The sequence below is a fragment of the Benincasa hispida genome, chromosome 2, assembly GCF_009727055.1.
Source record: "Benincasa hispida cultivar B227 chromosome 2, ASM972705v1, whole genome shotgun sequence".
NCBI classification, from domain to species: Eukaryota; Viridiplantae; Streptophyta; class Magnoliopsida; order Cucurbitales; family Cucurbitaceae; genus Benincasa; species Benincasa hispida.
The window spans coordinates 29,848,208-29,871,325 of record NC_052350.1 but is presented as its reverse complement, the minus strand read 5'-3'; the positions used below and the strand labels follow the sequence as shown (position 1 = coordinate 29,871,325).

The window sequence follows — 23,118 nt, the reverse complement described above, 5'->3', positions numbered from 1 at the left end:
ATTAATGAGAAGTCAAATAATATTTTTTTAAAAAATAAAATCAACCTAACCCAATAAAGAAGTCAATCACTAACTTTTTGTAGAAGGGAAGGTTTGGTCTCTGTCACATTCTATCCACATGTCTGAAATTTTAAAAATAAATAAATAAAAAAGTGAACAACACAACTAACATAAAATTCGATGAACTATTTAAAAGGTTGAAGGTTCGAATCCTTTCATTCATATTAAACCCAAAAATAATAAATATTAAATAAAAACTAAAATATGAGGTATAAAAATGGAATATCCCTTCCCCAAAATCAATTTAAAGTATCATTTTAATCATATATTTTTTTGTTTTTAATTTATCTAATTTTAAATAGATCTTAAATTTAGTCCTTCAAGATTAATTTTTATTAAAATTAATTAAATAATAATTATTATAGTATATAAATATATTTTTACAATTTTTATAAAATAGATTCTCATAAAAACTAATTTTAAAATGTGTTTTTTTTAAATAAATTAAAAACGAAACTAATATGGAACTATTAAAATTACATAAAATAAAATGAAATGAAATACAAACAACATAAATCAATATCTTAATTTTACCAAAAAGAAAAAAAAAGAGAAAAGANATGTATATTTATATATATATAAGAAAAGGGGTGGCAATAAATAATGGATTAAATTGAACCAACTCCTTTTAAACTCAGAGTATCTGGGCACAGTTTTTCAAATATTTTCAGCTCCATCAAATTCAGAAAAGAAGAAGAACAATTTCGTTGGAGAAGGGCAATCTCTCTTTTCTCCTTTTGTTCTCTCTGTTTCTGAGCCATATGGGTATTCCTCGAAAATAGCAGAGGAATTGGGAAGAGGAAAGAAGGATAAGCAAAGTTTATTGAAGAATCTTTGTGGGTTTGGTCGCAATTCTTTTTCTTTTTTTGGGGGGCGCTTTGAAGGGTTTTGAAGAGGATCAGTGAAGAATGTTTGGTTGGGAGTGTTGGTGTTGGAATGGCGTCGTTGATCCTTTAGATTTTTGCCTTTCTGAGCCTCAACCCTTCACTTTGCCTTCAACCCTTCCAAAATGGCCTCCAGGTATTAATTACTTCTTGTTCTTCATTTTTATCATTTGAAGAGTTAAATTGATGTTCTAAGTTGTGTTGGATCGCTGGATTTTTTTATATTGGTCTGTTTCTGGGTTCTCTGTTTTGGATTCTTTTCTTTCAACCCTTTGCTGGATTTTTGTTTATTTGTTGTTTTACCTTTCTCTTTGAATGAGTCAAAGTCAGCAAGTTTTTGTATATTGGGATGATCAATCTGATGCTGTAAGTTTGGATTGTTGGTTTCTTTCTGGGTTTTGATTTTATTTAATTCCTTTTTGTTTATTGTTTTAGCTTTCCCTTTTGAACCAACTCTAGCTAGTTTTTACATATTCATATGATCATACTGATTTTGGAAGTCGTTTAAATTACTGGTGCTTTTATGCTAGTTTCTTTCTGGGTACTCTGTTTTGGGTTCTTTCTTCAACCCTTCGGTGTATTATTATTTTAATTCTCTTTTGTTTTACTTTTCTCTTTCTTGTTCTGCTTCTAGCTATATCAATTTTGTAAAGACAAAATGAATGAATACCAAAGTTAGCAATTTCTCCATACTGGGATGATAAAGAGAAATGTTGAGTGCTTTGTCCTTGCTTGATTTTGGGTATTCCTTTCCCCCCCTTGTTTTATCTTTCAACTCTCTGGTGGATCTATTTCTATGTTGTTTTGCATTCTCTTTCATGTACCGAAGCCATCTCAAATTTGTAACACCCAAAACGGAGTTGTTTTGTTTTGTTATGTGAGGAATTTCTCTTTGTTTGGAGATTTGAGAGGAGCGATCGTTATACGAATTTCTTGAGTTCCATCTGTTAAACTCCAGTTGGAGCCATTAGCTTGAGCATAACTCGACTAGTCAAAATATTTGTAATCTTCTTAAAAGAAGTAGGTCTAGGTCTGAATCCTCTCTCTGTTTTGTTTCTTTTTTTTCCCTCCCTTTAATATTTGTGATGCTTTGATATAGATTAATGTTGTGCTAAAAAACTTAAGTCAATTGATTAGGATATATTTGATCTCTCTCTCTCGCAATATGGACTTGAATATTAATTGGATTGAAGAAGTCTTAGAATATGAACCGTTAATAGCAACCGGGGAAAATGACAATGCAAGAGTTCTAATAGGACCTCTCTAGTACAATATTAAAGTAATTCTAAACTGAAAAGCTTAAGAGTTAAGACCCATTTGATAACCATTTGATTTTTGGTTATTTGTTCTTGAAAGTTCAGCTTGTAAACACTACTTTCATCTATTAGTTTTTTGTTTCCTTATCTACTTTTTAGCATTGTTTTCAGAATCCAAGCCAAGTTTTGAAAGCTAAAAAAAAGTTGTTTTTGAAAAGTTGTTTTTGGAATTTGGAATTTGGTTAAGAATTCAAATGATTTCTTATTAAAAATGAAAATAATGGTAAAGATTGGTGAGAAAACAAGTACAATATTAAAAAACCAAATAGTTATCAAATAGGGTCTTAAGATTTTAGATTGTGGTGTGTTTGATCTTCTATATATTTTCTTAATACCATCTACTTTTGCAGCCATGTGAAGCTTCTTTTTGTGAATTTGTTCACTAGGAAAAGGTTTTTCCACCGGAAGAATAAGCCTTGGAGAGATAGAAGTTTCCAAGATCACAAAATTTAAGAAAGTTTGGAGAATCAGCCAGGGCGCCATCTTTTACAGGCCTCGGGCAATCCCAGATGGCTTTTTCTGCCTTGGTCACTACTGCCAGCCCAGTGACCAGCCATTGAGAGGATATGTTCTGGTTGCTCGTGATACGTCGGAAGTCGATCATGTTGACAACTCAGTCAGTGAATCGCCCGCTTTAAAGCGACCAGTAAACTATACCTTAATCTGGAGTTCTGGTTTACATGGAGTGGATTCTGGCTTTATTTGGCTGCCTAATGCCCCGGAGGGTTATAGAGCCATGGGATTCTTCGTCACTGACAAGCCTGAGGAGCCTGCACCTGACGATATTCGATGCGTACGAGCTGATCTTACCGAGAGATGTGAGACTAGTGACTTAATTGTTAGCATTAAGTCCAAATCTCAATCATTTCAAGTTTGGGAAACAAGACCCTTTGAAAGGGGAATGTACCAGAGTGGTGTTTCTGTGGGCACATTCTTTTGCTGCACTTCATTGAAAGAGTATCTGAATATTTCCTGTCTGAAGAATCTCAATTCCACATTAGAAGGAATGCCAAATCTGAACCAGGTTCAGGCACTTATTGGACATTACGGGCCAACCGTCTTCTTTCATCCCGATGAGGCATATTTCCCATCATCCGTGCCGTGGTTTTTCAAAAACGGTGCTCTTTTGTATCGAAATGGTGATACGAAGGGTGAGCCTATTGACATGAGAGGCTCCAATCTGCCTCGTGGAGGGGAAAATGATGGTGAGTATTGGATCGATCTGCCAACGAACGATAATGCAAGAGAAACTTTGAAGAGCGGGAACATTGAAACAGCCAGACTCTATGTTCATGTTAAACCAGCACTAGGAGGAACTTTTACTGATATTGTGATGTGGGTTTTCTGCCCTTTTAATGGACCAGCAGCCATCAAAGTTAGTTTTCTGAATATCAAATTGAAAAAGATTGGGGAGCATGTTAGTGATTGGGAACACTTCACACTTCGAATTTGCAACTTTTCTGGGGAGCTATGGCAAGTGTACTTCTCGGAGCATAGCGGTGGGAAATGGGTCGATGCTTCTGACTTGGAATTCATTCAAGGCAATAAGCCAATCGTGTATTCATCGAAACACGGTCATGCTAGCTTCCCACATCCTGGGAGCTATCTTCAGGGGTCAGTAGCTGGAATTGGAGTGAGGAATGATGCAGCTCGGAGTAAGTTTTTCGTTGATTCAAGCGTTAAATACGAAATCATTGCTGCTGAATATCTTGGCGATGGCTTCATTGCTGAACCAGATTGGTTACAGTACATGAGAGAGTGGGGTCCAACCGTTGTGTATAATTCCAGATCAGAGATCGAAAAACTAATCGATCTCCTTCCTCCATTTGTCCAATTTTCCTTGGAAGATCTACTCGCTCTATTCCCAACCGAGCTCTATGGTGAAGAAGGACCAACTGGACCAAAGGAAAAAAACAACTGGTTTGGAGATGAAAGATGCTAGAGATATACCATACAGATTCATCAATTAACTACACCACAACATGAATAGCTTTCAGTTAACTCTTTAAAATGGTCATTTCTTCATCAGGACATGGTGAAAGTGAGCAGATAGGCCGAAATATTTAGCTTGGTTATTCTGTTACAGTTATTGCTGTTCTCGTTGCAGATACGACTCCTGAATTCGGATTTGAGGGGATTGTTATTGAGATCGATTGTATCTGGGGTCTCGAATCAACAGGCAGAAAAGAAGTGTATTGTATATTTGATTGTAAAGGTATTTAGTTTTGGTTCATGGAACGAAACGTTTATGAATTTAGAGAAAAGAAGATTGTGAAAGAATGAATAAAAGACGTAGGATTTCTTATACATACTCGATCTTGATTTATAGGTACAATTTGAAAAGAAAATCAGCCCAATTCAATTAACATAATTTAACAGTCTATCAGAACGAGGTGGGACCATGTTTACTGATTTAATTCCATAGGAAAATGTAATGAAATATAGATGATTACTAGAATGCCCATTTTTATATTTTTAATTAAATAAAATGTGTCAAGTAAATAATATGTTATTAAAATTCAAATACTAACTATCATTTTTATTTACTTATTCAAATTTTTATAAGAAATTAACACTTAAATTAAAATAAAAAATGCATAATTTAAAAAAAAAATAAAAGAGCAATTCAAATTTCAATTTACAATAACATAAAATTTCTTTTTAGAGAAGAAAACACATAATCTTCATATAAATAAATTAGAACAATAACAATTTTCAAACAAAACCTACATTGTTTGATTTAATAAGATTATATTATTTAATTTATTTTTGAAGTACATTTTTATAACAAACTAATCTAAAAATAAAATTCTTAGGTAATATTTGGGTGCATTCTAGACATCACCTAGTTTTATGCATCCATACTCACTACTCACATCAAAGAAATATTAAAATATTTTTAAAAAAGTTAAAAACTAAATTTGTCACATGACAAGTTATGATTGGACAATTTAGTGGGATGCACAAAGACAAATGATGTCCGAGATGCACCTAAATATTTCTCAAAATTCTTTATGCAAATGGGTCAAAAAAGGGCCAAAGATCATTCATAAAAACAAAAATACTAACTTGATTATTGTTCTCATAAATATGCCCTAACAAAAAATAATGGATAAAAGCCAAAAAAAAAACACTAACTTTTTAATTATGGATATCAATATAGATCATTGATACAAATTATTAATTCTAATACTAATAGATACTGATTAGTGATTATCAATCTTGATGCGGATTATCGATACTGATACTAATATGGATATCGGTGTCGGTATGTATATGGAGAGAAAGGGTAAATGATGGAAAGTTAGTAAAAAAAAGATGGTGTGAATCCACATAATTATTATTACTACTATAAACAAAAACTACGTAGTGGTGTTTATTGACAAAGGTACATTGTGGAATAGAAGGACTTATCTATATTTGCCATATACGACTAGTAGACTATGTACTAGTGTTTATTGATAATAAACTGCTTAGACAAAAGGTGTTTATTGATTCTATTCATCTGGTGTTTACTGAAAAAGGTACACTGTGGAACATAACGACTGATCTATATTTGCCTTATACAACTAGTAGACTATGTAGTGGTGTTTGTTGATAATAAACTGTATAAACTAATGTTTACTGATAATAAACTGCATAGACAAAAACTTTTTTCCTGAAGTAGATATAGACAACATGGAAAAACTTACCAACTCATGTTTATTAATACCTTATCTCAGTAGGAAAATTATTTCAAATGATAAAACTGTTGAAAATATTTATAAGATAGCAAAATTTTAGAACTATCAATGATAAACGTTGATAGACACTGATAGACTCCTATCCGTGTCTATCAATGTCACTGATAGACACTGATAGTCTATCAGTGTCTATCAGTATCTATCATTGATAATTCTAAAATTTTGTTATATTTTGTAAATATTTTAGTTAATTTTTCTATATTTAAAAGCAGCCCTATCTCAGTATGCTTGTTATAACTGATATTTGACGAAATATATACATAAGTTAATCTAAGGGGATATATCGACTGATGTTTATTAAATATATATAGGCATTTGAATATAATGAAAATTATATAGAAATGCTTTTTAATATCATAGGACTATTTTGAACTTTATTTGCTATATATGACCTTATATAAGTCTTAGTATAACTGTTATGATGCTTATTTGCTATATACTATAAGATTAGATGAATATGCACAAATGTTTAATTCCAAAACATATTATGATATATAAACGAAATGATATGTACAAGTGTTTATTGTTAATAACCTACATACACAATGAATTATCCCCAAGATGATATAGACAATATGGAAAGTTTGTTTTTGGTCAACTCGATATTATTAATACATTACCTCAGTATATTTGTTATATGCCTATATGTGATGAATATATACATATGATAATTTGATACACAATGTGTACATGACTTGGTTCCAATAACTATAGGAAAATGGTACATGTTAAATTACCGTACCAAACTTCAAATAGAAGGAGAAGTGATAGACTTTTGGCATCTACCAGTAGAATGAGATCCAGGTGAAAACTAAAAAAAATGTTGTACTTAACATTCGTCAGGTGATGTAAGTATGTTACTAATATATATTGATTTATCTACCATTTCCTATAAGAAATTATTCTTCATTATTTATCATATAGGATAAGAAACAAATACCTCAACACAATGAAGGTGAAAAGCAAACATCTTCAAACTTTTTCGACCGACTATTAGGACACATGTAAGAAGATTTTATACCATTGAGAGTCATACTACTCGAAGAAGAAATTGAAGAAGAAGATGATATGAAAACGGTTGGGACACAAATAGTTCCATACCGATACTCTTTTGAGGTATATGTAATTAACAAAACTATAACATTATAACATAACAAGTTTCATTGAAATTAATGTAGTACTCTTTCTATGTGACATACATGTAGAGGGAAAATCCAAAAACAAATGCTGTTGGGAAACTATCTACTGAGTCTGAAGATGAAATAATGGATGAGGTAACATGATATAACCCAAAATATTCTACTATCTATTATATATATTAAGATGGAATATAATGAAAGAACTATTAACTTATGAAATTTGTTTCAGGAGATTGTATGTGAATGCCCTAAGACCGATGAGGTAAAATAAAATATAATGATAAATGGTGGTATATATCATTTACTATATGGTTTATATACTTTAATATATAAATGGTGGTATATATCATTTACTGCAGCCTTGAATAATATATAAACGGTCATTATATTTCATGTACTATCATGTAAATAAGAGGACAATGTATCGCTTGAAGTGAGAAAGGACAAATTGATAATGGAGGCAAGGAAACAAAAATACCAACTGTTCAAACAAAAAAGGTATAAATATTGATATGTGACATATTTCTAAAATTCATGTATATTCTATAAATTTATAAAACTGTACAAATGATTCTTTTAGGCTTCTGCACAAGTTGGAAAAAGACAAACAATGGAGGTTGAGATTGCGAAGGTATAATATGACTTTATATTGAATAAAAATATGCATATATGTTATACAAACATTGAAAATGTATGGTTTATTGAACTTAAATCTTAATAGGAAACAAGGAAGACAAAACGTACGGGGAAAGTTGAGGAAACTATCCATGGAAAAAAAATCAAGGGCTAGTAAGGTTGAAGAAAAAAAAAGAAAAAAAAGAAAAAGGTATGAATTTAATATACTATTGATTATAAAAGACCATCATATTTATGATTTATGATACACCACGTTTTCACTATGCACATTTAGGAAACGAAGAACACAGAACGATCTAGGAGGGTTGTGGAAACTAATAGTCGGAACAAAAAATCAATGGCTAATTCATCTAAGGAGAAAAGCCCAAAGGTATGTATCTAATACTACTATATAAACTAAGGTTTACCTAAAATAAACTTTCGTATAAATTAAGGTATACACAAAATATAACAGACCAATTAGAATAAATCTAAGTTGAATACAGAAAACTATGGAAGAGGAAATACAAGGCAGGCCGATATGGACACACTATTGAGGTATGTATAAAATATTCATATTCAGTATATTAAAATTTATTCCGTGGTTTATATCTACTTAAAGGTGAACTACTGTTTCATGCCTCATGATGCACCCTTATTGTTACCTAGAAGTAGGTAGTCTAATATACAAAAGCTGAATATATATGCAAAATTTGAAACCATCCAAAACATAAAGGATAACCTTAAGAAGAAACATCTTGAAAGGTTCTGATGTAGTCCTTACTGAATTCCCTATCCAATTGTTATACCACTTAATCCGCCGACAATGTAGTATAACACGACAAGATGAGTTAACGCTCAACTTTGAAGGGAAGATTATTTGGTTTGGAATAGTTAAATTTGAAAAGATCACATGACTTAACTGTGGGGAATTGCCAACATTGGAGATAAACAAATTTAGTGGGAGGTTTATGAAAAAATACTTCAAAAAAAAAAAAAAAAAAAAACTTTATTGAACATGTTCATGGAAAAAGATTTAGTGAAAAAACAGGACCGAGTGAGACTTGCCAAACTATACTTCTTATCAAACTTCCTTCTTGGAAAACAAATAATCATTGGAGTGGATCCAAATCATATTAGGATGTTGGATGATGAGACACAATTTGATCAATATCCATGGATCGTATCGCATATATGACAATAGTGCAATCCATCAAGAATGCGATCAAGGATGCAGATATTTTACAAGTGGGGATCGTTGGATTACCACAAGCCTTGGTCAGGCCCTTCAATATATTGTTTCCAAAGATTGTCAAATGAAAAACCAAAAATGAACTATTGGTTGGTTGATGTGCATCCAGAATGGAATGAGCTACCAAGGAAAGTCTTCGACAAAATAGATGTAAGATTTATTTCAATTATGTTAAATAAATGATAATTTATATTCTACCAACCATAGTTTATATGTTACTAACCTTATTTACAGTTCATAATATATGAGATGGTTAATGAGGATGATGAAGGAGTACGAACTACTGAACGTGGAGAAAGAAGCTGATGGAATGAAGAAATTGCAGGAGTTGGATTTAAAATACCAAAATACTTTGAATAGTTTTGTGATCTTGTAATGAGAAAGTTTGGAGAGATAGATAAAAAGATAGAGATTCTAACTGAGGAAGTTAAAAAAAATACAAATGGAGAATGAAAAAGAATAAGAAAGTGAAGAAGAATATGATGAACAACAATGAATATGAGGGAGGGGACGAAAATAACATAGGAGAAGGGGTTCATGGAGGGAATAAGAAGAACATGAAGAGGATGACGTTGTTACAGAGGTATATTCAAAATATATCATAAACTTCAATTTTTTTTTTACAATAGTCATTGTTTTCCACAAAACATAAGTAGAACGTTGGAGGTATTGATGAAGGAAACAAAGAGGGACATGAAAGCCAGAAAAAGGAATTGAAGCAAATGAACCTAATGAAGGGCAAGGGTTTGTTCTAAGGCATATTCAAAATATATCATAGCTCATTTTAAATTTGAATATATCAAACAAACTTGAATTTTTTTAGAACATTCATTCTATTGGGATAGGAGCAAAATATTCGGGGAGTTATGGATACACATGCAGAAATGCTAAATGAGGTATGATACTAATAATCTCTACAAAACATTAGAAATTTAACTATACGTATTAGGGTACATCTAATTATAATAATGGCTCATGAAATTATAATTATGAAAATACTAACTAATGTTACCTATTGCAAATTAAATGTGCAAGGTATATGTTTGAGTTCTATCGAACTTAGGAAAAACTTCTTACTTGAAGTAGAAAAGATAGAAAAAGAAGCGATTAATGTGTATATATCCATATAGAACTGTTAGTTATAGATTACTTTACAATGTATTGGATTTTAATGTGAAAGTTGTATATATTATAGGGAAAAAGAAGGTTGATAGCACATGTCAGGACAATGAAAAGAAGACATCGAAGACGAAACATGTAAGTTACAATTATTGAAAATTAATAAATTGGTTACATATTCAAGAGATTAAGCTTAATATACTATGGTTTATTTTGAAACAGGTGCAAGGTATTACTCCAATGGTAGAAAACAACCCAAAGAACAAAGTGGGAGGAGAAAAATCATACCTTCGAAAATGATGAAGTCACCTTTCACAATGAAGTTTGGGTTAGTTACAAGTGTTGTAACTTGTCACAGATGGTCTGATTCTGATCATTTGTGTAGGGTATATGCGAGCGGGGGCATCCTATACAAAGAGTTTGTAAGACCACAAAGTGTTAACGTCTCGTTATATAACATTGTTCATGGCAGAGACTTCACTTCACTAGGATGACCATAGGTAACATGACCTCAATCCTAAGTGAGTTGGGAAGTCCTGCCATTGAGGGCGGTCCTTTGATTTGCATGGGTGCGAATGGCCAGTTCACCAACTCCAACCTACCACTTTGAGGATTCTTTTGATTTGGGAGCTGGAAACTCAGCTACACAAGATGAAATTCACTCCTTTCCCGAAACAGGGGTAAGTAGATAGATAGCTTCTTTAAGGGACTGTTCCAGGGCTTGAACGATGTGGCACCACAACACCTTCTCTTGGCTCGAGAGGTTTTCACACATAGTTGGACTATGTTGTATGGTTCATTAAAGGAATCGGTGGTACTTAAGGAGTGAGATGTACCTACAGGGGAAAAACGGTAATTTGGCCCAGCTGTACTTATGAGCATATGTGAAGGATCATCGTACTCAATGATTGGTTATATCCAATGGACACAGAAATATATCTGTGGTAAGAAGAGTTCAGCTGTTGGTCTTTAGTGGAATGTCTGGCAGTTAACGGATGGTGGATCTTATGGCTAAAGAGTTTAGTCAGCTATTCATGTACCATTGGAGCTTCGAGCCATAGGTCCATAAGGTCCCCTTGGTAGCGTGGATAAGGTTGAGAATAAGTTTTTGGGTCTGTTTGAAATTTCAAATTGACAAGAAGAAGTTTGATTATATATGATATATTGAACCGGTTAATTATATATGATTATAATGACTAAATGTATGAGATACATTATTTTGGAGGAAATTAGATATAAATATGATTTATATCAAATAGAGGAGAAAATACTATAGTAGATATATGATATCAAACTGTAGATTAAGAATATAATATGATTATATTCATTATTTAATTAATTAGGCGGTTATGAGATAATTGGCCGAGTATTTCTCCGGAATCGTGCGAAAGTGGGAAGTTCGAATTCAATTCTTGTAACTGAAGAATAAAATGAAAATTTTTTTTATTTTGAGATAAAAGATACAAGACATGCAAGAAAAATTGCTCACGATGTGAATATATATGATCGCTTAGCATTGAGAGCCTATACGATAGTGCCCGTCTTCCTAAACGATTGCACACCCACATACTAAACGATCGCCCGCAATTTCTAAATGATCGCTTAAGTTTACTATATGATTACTTAGCTTGCCGAGTAGACCTAAACGATCACTTACCATTTGATAGAAAATTGCTTAGTTAAACCTACATGATCATGTTTCTTTTTCTAAACGACAAGCACCCGACTATATGATAGTCTTCTACTACTCCCACTTGCTTGTTCGTACTACACGATCGTCTTTTTCCTCCTCCTCTCTACCAATTCCATCAAAGTTCACCCTTTGAATTCTCACTCCGAGAATACTGAGGGCTTCGAGTGGTGGTGTCATCCCTGGTTGCTGTTGGTTCGTGTGCTGCCGATCGTGTAGACGACCGTGGTACTGTTAGGCGACTGTTTGCTGGACGTTAAGGAGCAAGAGGAGTTCGTTTCCACTGGACCGAGTTTGATTGAAGATTATCTTTAACTGGTAAGTCTCTTGGTCTTTTGTATTTTATTTGTTAAAGTATGCCTGCAATTAGTGTTAGAATGTGTATCTGTATGTTAAAATGTATGTGTGGTAACTTTGTCACATTGAAATCGAAAAGATTCGCTTCCGCTCATGGGTACTCTTTTTTAAGAGTTACTTCATAAATAAGAGTATTCTAATAGACTTGATCATGGCAACCAGAGAGAAGGTTTCCTCATATTCTACCCCCTCTCTTTAGGTAAACCCTTTTGCCACAAGCCTAGCTTTGTAAGTTTGTACCTTACCAGCTTGGTCTCGTTTTCTTTTTTAGATCCACTTGCAATTGATGGGTTTTACCCTTTCTGGTTGATCTACAAGATCCCAAACTGAATTGAAGTACATTAACTCGATTTCAAGGTCCATGGCTTTTATCCACTGGTGTTTATCCACATCTGCCATTGCTTGTTTAAAAGTCAATGGATCCTCCAAGCCATCACCAAGTATAAAGACCTGGGTTTCAATTAAACCCATGTACCAGTCAGGCTGTTGCACAACCCCACCAACGTCGAGGCATTCTCAACTCTTGAGAAGGATGTGAAGTACCAGTTTTATTAACAACTTTTGTTGATGGACCTACTTGATCAACAACTCTTATTAATTTATCTGTAGTTTCTCTGGACATTTCACTTAATACTAGCCTACTGCGAGGTTGATGATTTTAAATGTGGTCTTTCTTCAGGAAAGTCGCATTTATCAACACAAATACTTTATCTTCCTGAGGATCATAAAAGAAACCACCTTTTGTCTCTTTGGATAGCCTACAAATAGGTATATTTTTTAACGACATTCCAATTTCTTTGGATTTTGCACCAACACATGGGCTGGGCATCTCTAGATCCTGAAGTGACGTAAACTACCTTTACGTCCTCTCCATAACTCGTAAGGTGTTTCTAGAACTTTCGCAGGAACTATATTCAATATATATACCACAGTCTCTACTGCATGACCTCAAAAGAACTTGGTAACGTATAACTCATCATAGAATGAACCATGTCCAACAAAGTTTTACCTTTTTACCTAACTGGTTCTCAACCTCCACCTTATATTCCTTGCACTTTTCAAATGTTTCGAACTTATGATTCATTAGGTAAATATAGTCATACCTTGAATAATCATCGATGAAGCTAATGAAATATTCATACCCTTCTCTTACTTTAACATTCATCGGACCGCAAAAGTCTGAATGTACCAGCTCGAAGGGTTCTTTGGCTCTAAGACCTTTTCCAACAAAAGATCTTTCGGTCATCTTACTCTCAAGAAAAGATTCACATGGTGGTAAAGAGTTATCTTCTAACTGGTTTAGAAGTCCACTCTTAACCAATCTCCCAATCCTATTGAGATTAATGTGACCTAGTTTAAGTGCCAAAGATAGACATTAGGAGAAATCTATCGTTTCTTATTTTAAGTTTCAGCTGTTTTAAGCATCTTTATGTTCAAAAGGGCTTTTACCTCAGTTAGTTTGAACATGTACAAGTTATTTTCTAATTTTGCTGAACAAATTTTGGTATCTTTCGAGGTAATGAACACTTCATTATTTTTAAAAGAAACTTTATAATTTTGTTCTAGCAAACACGAGATTGATATTAAATTCCTTGTCATAGAAAGAATGTAATAAAGATTTTCAAGTAAAATGTATCTATCTCCTACAAATAACTTCATATCTCCCACTTCTTTAGCTAAAATTGTTGGGATTGATGTCCTAATTCTCCCGGAGTCTCGTTGTTTGTAATGATACACACATTTTTTTATGAATAAAATAACTGTTATTTCATTCTGGCATTTACTCATATCTAATAAACAAAGCTCCATGGTTATTTTATGTAAACTTAAGCATGTATATTTGATATACAAGTGGATCATGCCTTAAGTGGTAAACTAAATAGGTCGTAGTATAAGGATTAAGGTGGGATACCTAATCCTGGTGACACTACGGATACGACTCGCTTTGTAGAGGTTTGCAAGTGTTGTAAACTACTACAGATGGTAGATCCTGACCATTCATGTAGAGACATGCGAGTAGGGGTGTCTTATACAAAGAGTTTGTATAAGATCGGACCACGAGATGACTCGACTCAGAATATATCGTCGTTGATACTAGAGACTTACATTTCACCTAAGTGACCATAGGTGACACGACTTTAATCCTGAGTGTTTTGGGAACTCCTGCCTTTGAGGGCGGTTCTTTGATTAGTATGAGTGAGAGTGGCCAGATTGCCAACTCAACATGCCTACCTTTTTGGGGACTTGTCTGATTTGGGAGCTGAGAACTTAATACACAAGATGAAATTCACTCCTTCCCCGAAATAGGGATAAGTAGAGAGATTGCTCCCTTAGGGGCTGATTCTGGGGCTTGGACATAGTGGCCACAACTTCTCTTTGGAAGAGAGGATTCAGTCATAGTTCTTCATTAGAGGGATCAGTGGTACTTAAGGAGTTAGATGTAATTACAGGGGATAACGATTATTGGCCGAGCTGTACTTACGAGTGACCTGTGAAGGGTTGTCGCACTGTTGATTGGTTAAGATGTGCACATAATATATCTGTGGTAAGGAGATTTTAGTTGTCGATCTTTAGTGGAGTGCCTAGCAGTTAACGGATGGTGGATCTCGTGACTAAAGAGTTTAGTCAGTTATTCATGTATTGTTGAAGCTTCCAGCTACAGGTCCATAAGGTCCCCTTGGTAGCTCAAATGGATTCAAGTTGAGGATCAGTTCTTGGTGTTGATTTGAAATGTTCAAATTGATAAGAGGTAATTTGATTATAAATGATATGATCGGTATGGTGTATGAGATACATCAAATGGAGGATTAATGTAAATCTCATTTACATTAAGTGCCACGAAATAGAAAAAGAGCTATGGTTTGTATGTTTCATTAGATGAAATATTAAAACTATAGGTTATAAATATAGTATGATAAGTTGGTTATCATTTATATATATAATAATATTAGTTATTGGATAATTATCTATTTTTCTCTAATAACTAATTGAGTGGGAGGTTATTGGTGGTTTCATGGTAACCGTGAGATAAAAGGAAATTTTTTTTCCTAATTTTAGTAAGGTTTTACAAGGTTGAAAAATCTCAGAAAAATTCTCATGGAAGTTGTCAAGTAAATGAAATTTAATAAGCGACAGCTTGGAGTGAGCTAAACGATCATGGAGTGTTAGTAGGCGACAGACACTCAGCTAAGCGATGAGCTAAACGATCACATCGCTTTTGCAAGATGATCGTATAGATTTTCCTAAAATATTGGGCATAGACCTATATGATAGGTTCTTTCCATCTCCCACTTGCTCAATCGTTTACACGATTGTGTTTCCTCTTGCTTTCTGCCTTAAACCAAGTCCACACAAAGCCCACCATCTGAATTCTCACACCGAGAATACCAAGGTATCCTTCTTGGTGGTGTCATACTTAACTCATCACTATCGAGGTTTTGTGGAGGTCGTTCGTGTTGTTCGGAGTGTTTGTGACCAAGGAGATCGCTTAGTTCGAGTGCGCGGTGTTCGTGCAGTGTAGTGGTTGTATTGGACAAGCGTTTGGGTGTTGCTGTGATCGAGCGTTCGTGATTAAGGAGCTTTGTGATGAGTCGACAAAGGTGTGTTACTCTTATCCTTGATCTGTTGTTGAACATGCTGTAATTTCTGTATTTAATGCATAACCATATGTTTTCGGTTTTGATTGTAATTGTAAAGTTAAAAGATGGATTGTAATTTGGAATGATCATTTCGCTGCTCATGGAAATCCTCATGTTTGATTTCCTTAAATTGATATCAGAGCCAAATTATTCTAATATTCCAAATTTCAATTCTGTTTTGAACTTCTTTTACAATCTTGGTGGGTTTTTGCATTTGTGTTTAATTGTTAAGTGCATTTGTGGATGAAGTTGATGAATGTTTTTGGGTTTAATTGCCTTTAGTTAAAGCTTTCTTCAATTACAAAGTGTTAATTTGTAAGGGCCCTTGTGTTTTTGGGCATAATTAACCTGCAATCAAGTCTGTAATTCAAAGAGTTTGAGTTAGTCGAGTCGTTCGTGATGAAGTTTCGAAGCATGGAGATGCAGTTTTCAATGAGGAAGAAGACCAAGAGTTGGTCGTATCGTGTAGCCTAAGGTAAGCAATCATTGGATTTATGTAAGCGATTGTGTAGATTTTTCTATACGATCGTGTAGTATTTACTAAACGATGGAGTAAATCGTTTACTTTATTGAATAGCATTGGTTGCCCGATCCCATATGCACTAGAGGTAGACGATCGTAGTGGGAGCATTTGATGCTCTTCATTTAGTAAAAAGCGCGCGCTAGACGATCGTATAGTTAGCAAGCCTCATCGCTTTGTAAAAGGCACATGATCGTTTAGCTCTGGGAGTGTTGGTAAACGATAGAGCAAATTGTTTATTTTATCGTGTAGACGAACGTGGGGAGTTTAGTACACGATGGTTGGAGACGCGTTGCTTCGCCCGAGCGATTCAAGACCCGGTTTGCCTATTTGAACCGGAGACTCTTGGTTTTGTAATAGTTAGCTTTATTTTTTAGTGAATTTAAGGCAATTCTACTTGGTTCATCAACATTTGTTTATTATACATGTGATGTATGGTGCTTATATGGCAAAGTGTTTGACATGTAGTTTAAAACCCAGCTTAGGTTGTGCAATCATTCATGCATCATGTATTATATAAATGTTATAATCTAGCATGAAGAAATTACATGAAAGTATGCGCATGCATCATGATATATAAGAGTTATATTTTGCATGCAGTGAGCATTATCATGCATTATCCTTTTATTATAAGTGTTATAGTCTAAGGGTGAATGGAAGCATGTTATGCTTATTTTATTGTTGTTTTGTATAAGTGGTATATAAAAGAAGTAGCAATGAATGAACAATGCATTGAGCATGACACTTAGGCTGTTTATAATTGTTATGAATGCCTTGCATGTATTAGCTTAGCATTGTGGCTTTGGTTGTTTCCATTTATAAGTGTTATAAAGAAAATTAGAACTAAAATCAATAAGAAAGAGTTGCATGTGGACTTAGGGTGAACTCAAGTTTTTTTAAAAGGGTTTTAAAATTGGATTGAGATAGACCTAAGTTCAAATGGTTCTAAAGAGTTTAGTAACCTAGATTATTTTTTTAAAATCGGTTTAATAGGATTAAATTGGTTGGCATAAAAGATTAATTTTTTTTTTTTTAAATTTATCTATAAGGGACCTTTTGTCTAAAGCGAGTTCTGACTAGGCTGAGGTCCTTAAGTTGATGGAAACGGAACACACCTACCTGGGAACCTACCTGGAAAGGTTAATTAGATAGATTTTCAACAAGGCAGGCGGACATCTGGTCAAAGACTTCCGTTAAAGGATTTAATGGATGATTGATCAAAAGTTGTTTAACTATCCAGGTAAAAGTTACTTTAGGCAAACCGAAAAGTCACTTAATTAATCCTTAGCCATGTTTTTCCAAGTAAGTAAACCCTAGTTTATAAAATACTAGTGGAGAGGAAAGAGATGATTGATATGGTCTATGTTTCCACTTATGTTTTCTCCCGTATTTGGCACACCGTGAGATTTCATGCTTGGCTCGGGTGCCCTGGGAGCATCCCCCTTCGGATGGAGTTGCATAGATCAATATCAAGGTGGACGGAGAGAGTGTTTATAGTAAGTGGGTGAAAGGTGTGTGTCAACACGTCCTATGGTCTCTGTCATTGGTTCACACTGTGAGATCATTTTGTACTCCCTCGTTGCGCCCTGGGAGCGTCCCCCTTCGGATGGGTTTTGTGCAGTTGGTCAAGATTAAGGTGAACTCTAGAAATCGATAGGGTCGCTTTAGGTTTTGCCCCAATCGGATTTTTTCCCTTCGGATTGGCTACTTGGGGCGGATCTCTAAGGCCTAAAATGGCGGATCACACTTACAAGAGATTATTAAGTAAGTTAATGATCTCTTGACCAAGACAATGATGGCTAGTCATTATAGTAGCAAGAGTTGTTCTGGTATTAATGACTGGTTGAGAACTTCTCAATTCAGAGGAGGGATAATTGAGCTCCCTTCAACGGCTTTTGTTGTAAACCTTTGAAGCATCATTGCGAAACTAGATGTCACACATGGTTCATATTAATTTTGCTAAACCCTTATTGGATGTCGTTTGTTTTACAATGAGTATTTGTGTAAAACCTAATGTAGGTCAATGTGTTTTTCTTTTCAGAAACTCATTAGTATTTCCGTTTAGTGCTTTTAATATGACCGCATACATATAGTGGAAAGAGTCGTGTAAAATGTATTTCGTGGCAAACGACCTCAAACTTGTCATGGTAGAGAAGTGTCCTCAAGTCCCGACCCTTGATGCACCACAAAGTGTTTGTAATGCATATGAGGTGTGGATGAAGGCGGATCCATTGGCCTTACTTCACATTTTGGCTAACATACCTGATGTTTTGGTCAAAAGGGTTGAGGATATGGTCATTGCACGCGAGATCATGGACTCGTTGCAAGACATGTTTGAATGTCAGTTCTTACTTGTCGAGCACAAAGGGATGGATGACAAAACTAGTAGTTTCAATTATTCTGACACTGATCTCACTACTCTCCAAAAGAGGAGGAAAGAAAGTAAATCTGATTTATTGGTCTTGGAGATGTGTTTCATAGAGAAGGATAATTCTGCCTGGATCTTAGATTTGGGTGCTACCAATCATGTCAGTTCCTCTTACTAAGGATTCAGTTCTTGGCAAACGTTGCCACAAGGAGAGATGACTTTACGAGTCAGTACTGGTGAGGTTGTTTCAGCTGTTGCTGTAGGCAAGCTGAAGTTATTTGTTGACAAGAAACGTTATCTGTTACTGGATAATGTTTTTGTAGTTCCTCATATTAAGAGGAACTTAATCTCGGTTTCTTGTCTCATTGAAGAAGGGTACACCATCTCCTTTTCTGAGAATAAAGTATTTATTTTCAAGAATGTAACGGAGATTGGTTATGGTTCAATGGAAAGTAACTTATATGTACTATGGCCGTTAGTCATAAAAGCCTTGTTTAACACTGAAATATTCGGTACGACAACAATAGCTAAAAGACCAAAGGTTTTTCCTAAGGAAAATGCCCATCTTTGGCATCTAAGGTTAGGTCACATCAACCTCAAAAGGATTGAGAAGTTGGTGAATAGTGGACTTCTAAAGGGTTTAAAAGGAAACTCCTTGTCGGTATGTGAATCATGCCTCGAAGGCAAGATGACCAAACAACCTTTTACTGGAAAAGGTTACAGAGCCAAGGAAGTCTTGGAGCTTGTACATTCAGACCTCTGTGGTCCGATGAATGTTAGAGCTCAAGGTAGGTACGAATATTTCATCTCTTTCATAGATGATTATTCAAGATTCGGGTATCTCTGCCTAATGCAACGTAAGTCTAAAGCCCTTGACAAGTTCAAGGAGTATAAGGCTGAAGTTGAAAACTTGTTAGGTAAGAAGATAAAAACACTACGATCTGGTCATGGTGGAGAAAATATGGACCTCCAATTCCAGAACTATATGATAGAACATGGGATTGCATCTCGACTCTCAGCCTTTGGTACACCTCAACAGAATGGTGTATCAGAAAGGAGAAACAGAACCTTGTTGGACATGGTTCGGTCTATGATGAGTTTTGTTGATCTCCATACTCGTTTTGGGGTTTTGCAGTGGAGACTACATGTTATATCCTGAGCAACATTCCCTCAAAAAGTTTTTCTGAGACACCTTTTGAGTTGTGGAAAGGCTGTAAAGGTAGTTTACGCCACTTCAGAATTTAGGGTTGTCTGGCACATGCTTGTGACTAATCCAAAGAAGTTGGAACTGCATTCGAAGGTTTGCCTCTTTGTAGGCTACCCCAAGGAAACGAGAGGTAGGTACTTCTATGATCCAAGTGAGAAGAAAGTGTTTGTTTCTACAAATTCTATCTTCTTGGAAGAAGACCACATCCAGGATCATAAACGACGAAGTAAGAAAGTTTTGCATGAGATTTCTAGTGAGACTGAGACTGGTGAGGGTTCAACAAGAGTTTTTGAACAGGCTGACAGATCAACAAGAGTTGTTGAGGTCAGAACATCTAGTCAACCAGCTCAAGATTTGAGACTACCTCGACGTAATGGGAGAGTTATGAACCCACCGGATCGCTACATGGGTTTGACTGAAGCCCAAAACTTCATTTCGAATGATAGAGTCGAGGATCCGTTGTCTTTTAAGAAAGCAATGGAGGATGTTGACAAAGATGAATGGGTTAAAGCTATGAACCAGGAAATGGAGTTTATGTACTTCAATAACGTCTGGGAGCTTGTTGATCCACCTGATGGGGTAAGACCTATTGGGTGTAAGTGGATCTATAAGTGAAGAGAGGTGTAGATGGAAAGGTGCAAACCTTTAAGGTTCGACTCTGACTTTCAGACCGATAGAGATCAGGGTCAATTTTCACTCTAAATAGAGGGGCTTAGTGTGACGAAGCATCAAGCAAGGATGCATCGTGGACTCCACTATGGAAGCTGAATACGTAGCTACTTGTGAAGCAGCTAAGAAGGCTATTTGACTGAGAAAATTCCTTTCAGATTTGAAAGTTGTTCCAAATATGAATTTGCCTATCACTCTGTATTGGGATAACAGCGGGGCTATGGCATATTCAAAGGAGTCTCGGAGTCATCATAGAGGTAAGCATATAGAGCAGAAATTTCACTTGATTAGGGAGATTGTGCATCACGGTGATGTGATAGTCACGAAGATCGCATCAGAGCATAATGTTGCTGATCCCTTTACAAAGACTCTCTCGACTAAAGTGTTCCTGGGTCACCTAGAGAGTGTGGGTCTTAGGACATGCAACATCTTGGCTAGGGCAAGTGGGAGATGATACTGGGGTATGCCCTAATTATTGTATATTGTACATTAGTCTCCTGAGGGATTAGGACAAGTGGGAGATTTTTGGGATTGGTGTCCTAATTCTCTCGAAGTCTCATTGTTTGTAATGATACACACATTGTTTTATGAATAAAATAATTGCTATTTCATTATGGCATTTACTCATATCCAATAAACAAAGCTCTATGGTTATTTTATGTAAACTTAAACATGTATATGTGATATACAAGTGGATCATGCCTTAAGTGATAACCTAAATAGGTTTGTAGTATAAGAATTAAGGTGGGATACCTGATCTTGGTGACACTACAGATACATCCGCTTTGTAGAGGTTTGCAAGTGTTGTAAACTACTACAGATGGTAGATCCTGACCCTTCATGTAGAGACATGCGAGCGAGGGTGTCCTATACAAAGAGTTTGTATAAGACCGGACCGCGAGATGACTAGACTCTATATATAATGCCGTTGATACTAGAGACTTACATCTCACCTAAACGACCATAGGTGACACGACCTCAATCCTGAGTGTTTTGGGAACTCGTGCCTTTGAGGGCGGTCCTTTGATTAGTATGGGTGAGAGTGGCCAGATTGCCAACTCAACATGCCTACCTTTTTGGGGACTTATTTGATTTGGGAGCTGGGAACTTAATACACAAGATGGAATTCACTTCTTCCCCGAAGCAGGGGTAAGTAGAAAGATTGGTTCCTTAAGGGTTGATTCTGGGACTTAAACATAGTGGCCACAACTTCTCTTTGGAAGAGAGGACTCAGTCATAGTATGTCTCTTATACACATCTAGATGTGTATAAGAGACAGGGGTGAGAGTGGCCAGATTGCCAACTCAACATGCCTACCTTTTTGGGGACTTATTTGATTTGGGAGCTGGGAACTTAATACACAAGATGGAATTCACTTCTTCCCCGAAGCAGGGGTAAGTAGAAAGATTGGTTCCTTAAGGGTTGATTCTGGGACTTAAACATAGTGGCCACAACTTCTCTTTGGAAGAGAGGACTCGTCATAGTAGGACTATGACTTCTGTTTAGTAGAGGGATTGGTGGTACTTAAGGAGTTAGATGTAACTACAGGGGCATAACGGTTATTGGCCGAGCTGTATTTACGAGCGATCTGTGAAGGGTTGTCGCACTGTTGATTGGTTAAGATGTGCACATAATATATCTGTGGTAAGGAGATTTCAGCTGTCGGTCTTTAGTGAAGTGCCTAACAGTTAACGGATGGTGGATCTCGTGATTAAAGAGTTTAGTTAGTTATTTATGTACCATTGGAGCTTCAAGCTACAGGTCCATAAGGTCCTCTTAGTAGCTCAATGGATTCAAGTTGAGGATCAGTTCTTGGTGTTGATTTGAAATATTTAATGTGACAAGAGGCAATTCAATTATATGTGATATGATCAGTATGGTGTATTGACAACATAGAATTTAACGAATGTAATGTGCATGCATGATGATGTGCTATGAGCTCATGTTGCCATAAACTTGACACGCAAAATGTAATCTTATGCTGTATTGTTGCTCATGCACATTTTATGCGATACTACTTCTAGATGTATGCGTTATTAATGGAATGCTTGTAGTACGTTATGCGTTGTCACAAGTTTCCTTGCGTTGAACCAAGTATAATTCCACCGCAAGTTTCTCGGAGTGATCCGAGGTCGAACACAGGGATTGCATAGTTAATGCGTTACATTCATGATATATGTGACTGGGGGTTTTTCAATTAATAAAAGTTGTGTTTATACAGATATTTAAAGTTACGGTAAAGTAAAATTATGCGGTAAAGTAAAGTTGCGATAATAAAATAAAGTGCGATAAAAGTAAACCTAAGCTATTATGATACAAGATACAGGATACTGATACATGATACTAAGTTTGAGACTGACTATGAAGATTATACAAAGGGTTGTGTTATGCATTGGAAAGTCTTAATGTATGAAACAGAGATAGAAAAGATAACTAGTATATACATCGCAAGTTATTAATTGCGTTAAAGACATAACTACGGTTCCGCTTTCCCTTGGCGTACACCTCTCGGTGATCGGCCATGTTCCCACATCTCTGTGG

The 23,118-nt window shown here is 35.3% G+C and overlaps 1 protein-coding gene across 2 annotated transcripts; it reads left to right on the top strand.

Annotated features, from left to right (window-relative positions):
• The first annotated feature begins 650 nt into the window (after nucleotides 1-650).
• LOC120071225 lies at nucleotides 651-4,569 on the top strand. Of its 2 annotated transcripts, none has more exons than XR_005480186.1 (2): nucleotides 651-1,080; nucleotides 2,611-2,789. XR_005480186.1 is itself a non-coding variant. In XM_039023358.1 (2 exons), the coding sequence occupies exons 1-2, from the start codon at nucleotides 969-971 to the stop codon at nucleotides 4,200-4,202; spliced, it is 1,668 nt and encodes a 555-aa protein (XP_038879286.1). In that variant the 5' UTR covers nucleotides 651-968; the 3' UTR covers nucleotides 4,203-4,569. The 2 variants fall into 2 exon arrangements, 1 of the variants encoding a protein (XP_038879286.1); XM_039023358.1 differs by having other exon boundaries at nucleotides 2,647-4,569.
• The last annotated feature ends 18,549 nt before the right edge of the window (nucleotides 4,570-23,118 follow it).

Coding starts and splice junctions, on each gene's coding strand:
- LOC120071225 (XM_039023358.1), top strand. CDS start 969: ATGTTTGGTTGGGAGTGTTGGTGTTGGAATGGCGTCGTTGATCCTTTA. Junction 1,081..2,646: donor CCTTCCAAAATGGCCTCCAG/GTATTAATTACT, acceptor TTTGTTCACTAG/GAAAAGGTTTTTCCACCGGA.